Here is a 9,103-nt window from a genome sequence, read left to right as displayed (position 1 = left end):
AGGAAGGAGGAGGAGGGAGAAGGAGGCTTACCGAGGTCGAGATAGCGGCAATGGTGGACGGCAGCACACGAGGATGGTGACAACGACTGAGCACAAGAGAGTGAGAAGTGGACGATCGCGCATGGGGTGGGGTGGGGGGGGTGGGGGGGGGTAAGGCTGTGTAGCAGTAGCGTGGGCTACAAAGCCGACGCTACTGCTAAGCCAAGCCCATGGGGGCCGCAGTGCACCTCCCTGGGGCTCTCCATAGTAGCAGCATGGGCCAAGAACATGCGCGACAGCTATGTGATTTGTTGTAGCACGGGTTCGATGACCCGTGCTACTACTATGGCGAGACCCGGGGGAACCCTCAGGTCACCTAAAGAGGCAGCGTGGGTTTACAGCCCGCGCTACTACTAACATAGTAGTAGTAGCGCGGGGCTTGTGCGTGTTCTAAATCCACACTACTGCTAAGCATCTATCTATAAGGTTTTTCCTAGTAGTGGAGGGTCGATGTTAAAGAGTCTCTCTCATCATTAAGCTATATGTTATGTACGCAGCTAATCAGTTCATATAGGTGGTGGGTTGGTAGCCGCAGAAGAAGATAAAGGGTATTTAAAAATCATATAAAGAGTAAATTGGTGAAGATTACTGCAAGAAGCGAAAGAGAAGGAATAAAAACATGCAATGAAATCACCTTATATGTGGGACCCATCTTAGAAAATATCTAATGTAGAGCATAACAGATGTAATGTTAAGGGCAAATATGGGTAGTTAAATTGAATAATCCTAAAAAGAGATGATTGAACCAAGTGCATGGTGAGGTAGTGAAACTGCACCTAACACAATGTGCTGCAATGTGGATACTGTAATAATCACAAAGAAACAAGTGAATTTTACATAATACATGTGATAGGAATAGCAAGTAGCTTGCCTGTGGTTTTGCACATCGTGCATCTTGAAAGACATATAAGCGAGGAGCGAGCAAAGTGCATAGAGTACAAGATAAGGGAAGTCCTACAAATGAATTATAAGGCACATGGTTATTTCCACTCACATATAATAAATGATTGTTCATTTTAAACTAAATCTATAATAATTTGGGGGGCATTAGTGATAGCACATAGTTGCCATACAGGTATGGACCTTGACACACCAGTCACCTCATTATGTTTGATCATTGTCTTGACACTATGATTCTTTTGAATTATATATACTAGCTACTTACTTAGAACACGATTGCTGGCCAGATTCTGAATCCTTCAGAGAGTTTCCGCAACATCATCGTTGACTACCCGTAAGATGTTGACATATTTGTTCATTTGTAAAATTTGACTAGTTCATTTGAACTGTATCATTGTGGAATTAACTCATGGTATGGAACCATATGCAGCTATGTTGAATGCACATCATCCTTAGTTCAAGCTCTAATATTGTTCAGAAACTCGTACCCTGAATACCGTTGTGAAGAGATAGAAGAATGCATCAAGAAAGGGACATTATTCATCGAGAAACAACAACGAACCGATGGCTCATGGTATGATTTAAAAAAATCATTAAGTGTGTGACATCATATATGTTGACTTTAAATCCTGTAGCTAATAGCCTTATGTTATACAAATTAATTTAACAGGTATGGTACTTGGGGTGTGTGCTTCACTTATGCAACCTTCTTTGCCACAAAAGGATTAGTTGCTGCTGGGAGAACATACGAGAATAGTGTTACCATTAGGAAGGCATGCAGCTTCTTGCTGGCAAAGCAGCTCAGTTCAGGTGGATGGGGGGAGAACTATCTTGGTTGCGAGACTGAGGTAATTCTTTTCTCCAATATTCTATTGTCCTTTATAGTTTAACCGAAGATGTTTAGCTGAGTTTGGGTGTGTTGAGTGCTTTTGAGGTAAGATTCTTCCATGCAAACCATTTAGGTGGGTACTATTTTGTTAGGCATATAAGAACCAAACACCATGTGTTTAGAAGAAAGTTGGTTTAACTCGGAAAAAATGTGTTCGGCCTCCTAAACCAATAGAGGGATGGATCAATGATGCCCTATGTTTTGTCTATGTTTAGTCAAATTTATGGATTTAGATTCCGTGTTTGACTACAGTCTACCAGATTATATGTTCCTTATAAATACCTGATGTAAGTTACATGGGATCACCGGATCGGTACAATGTTGTAAATCTTGATATATAGCGAAGATCAGTATGATTTATGCTTATCATGTTTTATAATCTCCACTTTGAAATTTAACATGATTATGTTGATAGTGGGAGTCCTCATGCTGTGAACAGTGCTTGGGCAATGTTAGCTTTACTTTATGCTGGACAGGTTTGGTTTCTTCAGTTGTCCCTTTAAGTATGACCAAATTTTATTATAATCTTAAAGTCCCGTGGTATGTGTTAAAATACTTGATATTCATTTATACTTGATCACAATGCCTAGGTTGAAAGAGATCCCACACCAATGTATCGTGCTGCGAAAGAATTGATAAACTTGCAAACCGAGACAGGAGAATTTCCCTAGCAAGTAAGTACTGGATTTTTCTAGTAGAAGGGAACAATATTTTTGTTCACTTATGTAGATAATAAAGCTGTATATTCAATATATTCCCTTTGTCCCTAAATAGAAGGCATATAAACTGAGTCAAAAAGTCGATGCTTCCTAAGTTTGATGAAGCATATGTACAAAAAGTATGAAGATTAATAATACCAAATCAATATCAATATATCCATCATTGGATATATTTTCATAATGTATTTATTCAGTATTGAAGTTGTTGATGGTTTCTTATATAGGTTTTGTCAAACCTAGAAATAATTGACCTTTTACTTGAATTTATATGCCATTTATTTGGGGATAGAAGAAATAATACATTTAAGGCAGCAATGGTAATGTAACAGAAAGGTAGTCTCTCGATAATATAGGCTAATGATAAAACCACCGGATAGTGTAAAACCTGGCAAACTATGAGAGAAGTATCACTTGTTCGTTTGCTCGTACTTCCAAATAGAGGGATCTCTTATTGGGACCATGTCTCGATTGCAGTTGGTTGTAGGCTATTCCACAAGGGATAACATGTTTTTATTTGTATATTAACTCCAGGAAACTGTTGGAAACTTCAATTCGTCTCTTTATTTCAACTATAGCAACTACCGCAACTTGTTTCCAATTTGGGCTTTTGGAGAGTTTCATTGCCGACTTGTTGGCAACAAGAACTGAAGCTGACATGCATACCTTCATTGTTGTAATAATGATATGTATCATATTGTGGGGAGTATCAGAATAAAGATATTGATGTCGTGGAGAGGGATGTGAACGGCTTTATTGTTGTAATAATTATATCTACTAGTGTTAAAAAATGATACCTACTATATTGTGGAGGGGAGGATTTAGGGCATGCAAGTGCGGGGCACGTACTTTGTTGGCCTTTGATCTGCGCCAAGATTCGCACATATGTTTGTGTATATGGTATTTTGTGTTGTATAAGACTTCGTATATGTTTGTAATGTTACGCATATCCAATCATACATCTGTTTTTTCGTGTGGCCAGATAACTGTTCATGTGGGGTATGTACTGTAAGTAAATCTACACATATACAAGTCCAAAGGAAAATGATTCATTCGTAGCACACATAGCTAGCTCTTCTTCCCTTTTCTTCTTTGTTGCTATTCGTAGCACAAGGCGCCCAAGAGAACCATGATGTGCACCAGCTCCTAGATCACTACTGGAATTCTGTCCTACGCCGAGTGCCACGGACACTCGGCAAAGGGCTGAAAACCGCCGGCAAAGCCTTTGCCGAGTGTCACCCTCGGCAAAAGCCACCCGGCGTACACCTCTTCGGCAAACAGGAGTTTGCCGAGAGCCAGAAGGCGGACACTCGGCAAAGACTTTGCCGAGAGCCAAACAGTACCACTCGGCAAAATAAAGTAGCTAACGGATAGCAGACGGTGACGGTGGTTCCTGACACGTGGGACCAGGGGCCATCTTTGTCGAGTGCCCCTCTCGGCAAAGCCAGCTAGTAGGTGGCCGACACGTGTCAGCTCCTGACACGTGGGACCAGGCGAACAGGCCGAGGGCCATCTTTGCCGAGTGACACTCTTGACAAAGAAAACCAATAGGTGGCCGACACGTGTCATCTCCTGACACGTGGGACTAGGCGAATAGGCCGAGGGCCATCTTTGCCGAGTGCCCCTCTTGGCACAACCAACCAGTAGGTGGCTGACACGTGTGAGATCCTGACACGTGGGACCAGGTGAACAGGCCGAGGGCCATCTTTGCCGATTGCCCCGCTCGGCAAATACATCCAATAGGTGGCCGACACGGGTCAGCTCCTGACACGTGGGACCAGGTGAACAGGCCGAGGGCCATCTTTGTCGAGTGCCCCTCTCGGCACAGCCAACCAGTAGGTGGCCGACACATGTCAGCTCCTGACACGTGGGACCAGACGAATAGGCCGAGGGCCTTCTTTGCTGAGTGCCACTCTCGGCAAAGAGTGCCACCTTTGCCGAGGGTGGCTCTCGGCAAACGCTATGTTTGCCGAGTGTGACTCCCGGCAAAACTGGGACCACATGTCAGTTAGAAAGAATGCACACACAAAAAAAGGATGTTGCATGTGCTTTGCCGAGAGCCACACTCTGGAAAGTAGACAGTAACTGACGGAGCCGTCTGTTGTGGATGGGCATGCCACGTGGCTACTCTTTGCCGTGAGCGGCTCTCAGCGTCTGGAGGGTTTGCCGTGCGGTGCCTCTTTGCCGTGAGGCAGTGACGGCAAAGAGTGTAGTTTGCCGTGAAGGTGGGTTTGCCGAGAGTGACACTCGGCAATGCTTGCTTTGCCGAGTGTCCGTGTTTTAGCACTCGGCGAAGAGCATTACACCCGACATATGTGAAAATTCCAGTAGTGGATCCGGATCTGGGAGCCGCTCCTGACAACACAAAGAGTGAGCCCGAGCCACCCACCACTACACCCTCTCCGCACACATGACCAAGAGGCATAGACACCACTGCCGACGTGGTGCGTACTGGAGAGCAAACCATGCGGACCTCCCAGCAGGGCTGCCGCCCCGGCATTCATGGTCTAAAACACCACAATAGGAAGAGCGGAGGCACTCCATCCACTCATAGCCCCGCATTAGCTACCGAGTCGGGGCCAATGCCTCCACCATAGGAAGCACCAACACCTGTGTCGCTAGACAATCCTAGTAGACCGGGGGGACACGACTCAGTGATTGTCGACGGCCACTGCTGAGCAAGACCCGGCATTGTCTAAGGCAAGCTCGCACGACGCCACATCCGTGGTCATTGGCATAGATCCGTCGCATGACACAGCCATGTCACCACCACCATCGATACCCACCTTTCCCATGAGGAGAGAGACCTCATTGCCTGTGAACAACACCTGAACCTAGCCCAATCCCACCTACCTGGAGCGACAACTCCGATCCACCTCTGGCCCAAAACTGTTCCACCTAAGCGCGAGCCCTAGGTCCACTGCCGCCGTTGGCTTGGACCCAGGAGGGTTGCCTCCACCATCCTGCACCACCTGCTAGAGTACCACAGCTAGAACACCGCCACCAGCACCACCACAAGCCTGCACCGCTGCCGCCAGCCCCCACCATGCAGTCGGTCAACACCCACCAAAGAACCGAGATGCCCCAAGCCCGTGCAAAATGCAGATCAGGCCGTGGAAGAGGCCACTCCGACCCCCCCTCCCGACTATTATCAACCTGACTGCAATATTTTTCTGTCAGTAAGGATTGCACTAGAGCACCTTCTACTTCTAATAGGCCATGAACTATAGATAGAGAAGAATCATTCTAAGCCCCCCCCCCATGTTGGGGAACGTAGCAGAAATTCAAAAATTTTCCTACGTAACACCAAGATCTATCTATGGAGAGACCAGCAACGAGTAGAAAGGAGAGGAGAGTGCATCTACATACCCTTGTAGATCGCTAAGCGGAAGCGTTCAAGTGAACGGGGTTGATGGAGTCGTACTCGTCGTGATTCAAATCACCGATGATCAAGTGCCGAACGCATGGCACCTCCGCGTTCAACACACGTACAGCCCGGTGACGTCTCCCACGCCTTGATCCAGCAAGGAGAAAGGGAGAGGTTGAGGAAGACTCCATCCAACAGCAGCACAACGGCGTGGTGGTGATGGAGGAGCGTGGCAATCCAGCAGGGCTTCGCCAAGCACCATGGGAGAAGAGGAGGAGGGAGAGGGGCAGGGCTGCACCAACGAGAGATCAAATCGCGTGTTATGGGCAGCCCCATGCCTCAATATATATAGGGGGAAGGGGGCTGCGCCCCCTTTAGGGTTTTCCCACCCCCTAGGGGCGGCAGCCAGCCCTAGATGGGTTTTGGGGTGCGGCCAAGAAGGGGGGAGGAGTCCATCCTCCCCAAGGCACCTCGAAGGTGCCTTCCCCTTCGAGGACTCTTCCCTCTAGGGTTCCCTAGGCGCATGGGCCTCTTGGGGCTGGTGCCCTTGGCCCATGTGAGCCAAGGCGCACCCCCTACAGCCCATGTGGCCCCCCGGGGCAGGTGGCCCCACCCGGTGGGTCCCCGGGACCCTTCCGGTGGTCCCGGTACAATACCGATGACCCCGAAACTTGTCCCGATGGCCGAAATAGGACTTCCTATATATAAATCTTTACCTCCGGACCATTCCGGAACTCCTCGTGACGTCCGGGATCTCATCCGGGACTCCGAACAACATTCGGTAACCACATACAAGCTTCCTTTATAACCCTAGCATCATCGAACCTTAAGTGTGTAGACCCTACGGGTTCGGGAGACATGCAGACATGACCGAGACGTTCTCCGGTCAATAACCAACAGCGGGATCTGGATACCCATGTTGGCTCCCACATGTTCCACGATGATCTCATCGGATGAACCACGTTGTCAAGGACTCAATCGATCCCGTATTCAATTCCCTTTGTCTAGCGGTATGTTACTTGCCCGAGATTTGATCGTCGGTATCCAATACCTTGTTCAATCTCGTTACCGGCAAGTCACTTTACTCGTTCCATAACACATCATCCCGTGATCAACTCCTTGGTCACATTGCGCATATGATGATGTCCTACCGAGTGGGCCCAGAGATACCTCTCCGTTTACACGGAGTGACAAATCCCAGTCTCGATCCGCATAAAACAATAGATACTTTCGGAGATACCTGCAGTGCACCTTTATAGTCACCCAGTTACGTTGTGACGTTTGATACACCCAAAGCACTCCTACGGTATCCAGGAGTTACACGATCTCATGGTCAGAGGAAGAGATACTTGACATTGGCGAAGCTCTAGCAAACGAACTACACGATCTTTGTGCTATGCTTAGATTGGGTCTTGTCCATCACATCATTCTCCTAATGATGTGATCCCGTTATCAACGACATCCAATGTCCATGGCCAGGAAACCATGACTATCTGTTGATCACAACGAGCTAGTCAACTAGAGGCTCACTAGGGACATATTGTGGTCTATGTATTCACACATGTATTACGATTTCCGGATAATACAGTTATAGCATGAATAAAAGACTATTATCATGAACAAAGAAATATAATAATAACTTATTTATTATTGCCTCTAGGGCATATTTCCAACAGTCTCCCACTTGCACTAGAGTCAATAATCTAGTTCACATCGCCATGTGATTAACACTCACAGGTCACATCGCCATGTGACTAACACCCAAGAGTTTACTAGAATCAGTAGTCTAGTTCACATCACTACGTGATTAATACTCAATGAGTTTTAGGTTTGATCATGTTGCTTGTGAGAGAGGTTTTAGTCAACGGGTCTGAACCTTTCAGATTCATGTGTACTTTACAAATCTCTATGTCATCTCCTAGATGCAGCTACCACGCTCTATTTGGAGCTGTTCCAAATAAATGTTCTACTTGGAGCTATTCTAAATTGTTGCCCCATTGTACGTATCCGGTATCTCTACTTAGAGCTATCCGGATAGGTGTTAAGCTTGCATCGACGTAACCTTTACGACGAACTCTTTTACCACCTCCATAATCGAGAAAAATTCCTTAGTCCACTAGTTACTAAGGATAACTTTGACCGCTGTCCTGTGAGCCATTCTTGGATCACTCTTGTACCCCCTGACTGACTCATGGCAAGGCACACTTCAGGTGCGGTACACAACATAGCATACTGAAGAGCCTACGTTTTAAGCATAGGGGACGACCTTTGTCCTTTCTCTCTTTTCTGCAGTGGTCGAGCTTTAAGTCTTAACTTCGTACCTTACAACTCAGGCAAGAACTCCTTCTTTGATTGGTCCATCTTGAACACCTTCAAGATCATGTCAAGGTATGTGCTCATTTGAAAGTATTATCAAGCATTTTGATCTATCCTTATAGATCTTGATGCTCAATGTTCAAGTAGCTTAATCCAGGCTTTCCATTGAAAAACACCTTTCAAATAACCCTATATGCTTTCTAGAAATTCTACATCATTTCTGATCAACAATATGTCAACAACATATACTCATCAGAAATTCTATAGTGCTCCCACTCACTTCTTTGGAAATACAAGTTTCTCATAAACTTTGTATAAATCCAAAATCTTTGATCATCTCATCAAAGCATACATTCCAACTCCGAGATGCTTACTCCAGTCCTTAGAAGGATCGTTGGAGCTAGCATACCTTTTAGCATCCTTAGGATCGACAAAAACCTTTTTGATTGTATTGCATACAACCTTTCCTTACGAAAACTAGTAAGGAAACTTGTCTTGACATCCATCTGCCAGATTTCATAAATGCAGCTAATGCTAACATGATTCCGACGGACTTTAAGCACCGCTATGAGTGAGAAAATCTCATCGTAGTCAACTCCTTGAACTTGTCGGAAAACATTTCGCCACAAGTCGAGCTTCATAGATGGTGACATTACCATCCACGTCCATCTTCTTCTTAAAAGATCCATTTATCTCAATGGATTGCCGATCATCGGGCAAGTCCATCAAAGTCCATGCTTTGTTCTGATATATGGATACTATCTCGGATTTCATGGCTTCTAACCATTTGTCGGAATTCGGGCCTACCATCGCTTCTCCATAGCTCGCAGGTTCATTGTTGTCTAGCAACATGACTTCCAAGACAGGATTACGTAC

At 45.9% G+C, this 9,103-nt stretch overlaps 1 protein-coding gene across 9 annotated transcripts in view; it reads left to right on the top strand.

Moving 5' to 3' along the window:
* Nucleotides 1-3,482, top strand: part of LOC119323648 (achilleol B synthase-like) — a 20,583-nt gene extending 17,101 nt beyond the window's left edge. For 5 of the 9 annotated variants that reach the window (XM_037597349.1, XM_037597348.1, XM_037597344.1 and 2 more), the window contains 5 exons: nt 1,227-1,273; nt 1,370-1,513; nt 1,610-1,787; nt 2,244-2,502; nt 3,079-3,482. In XM_037597349.1, the coding sequence (XP_037453246.1) occupies nt 1,227-1,273; nt 1,370-1,513; nt 1,610-1,787; nt 2,244-2,405 (531 nt within the window). In that variant the 3' untranslated portion in view covers nt 2,406-2,502; nt 3,079-3,482. Of the gene's footprint in view, nt 1-1,226; nt 1,274-1,369; nt 1,514-1,609; nt 1,788-2,243; nt 2,503-3,078 lie in introns of those variants that run through there. The other 4 variants (XM_037597347.1, XM_037597345.1, XM_037597346.1 and 1 more) reach the window with 4 other exon arrangements.
* Nucleotides 3,483-9,103: the final 5,621 nt, after the last annotated feature.

Source organism: Triticum dicoccoides, chromosome 6B (assembly GCF_002162155.2).
Source record: "Triticum dicoccoides isolate Atlit2015 ecotype Zavitan chromosome 6B, WEW_v2.0, whole genome shotgun sequence".
Classification (NCBI taxonomy): domain Eukaryota; kingdom Viridiplantae; phylum Streptophyta; class Magnoliopsida; order Poales; family Poaceae; genus Triticum; species Triticum dicoccoides.
This window is presented reverse-complemented; position numbering and strand designations above follow the sequence as displayed.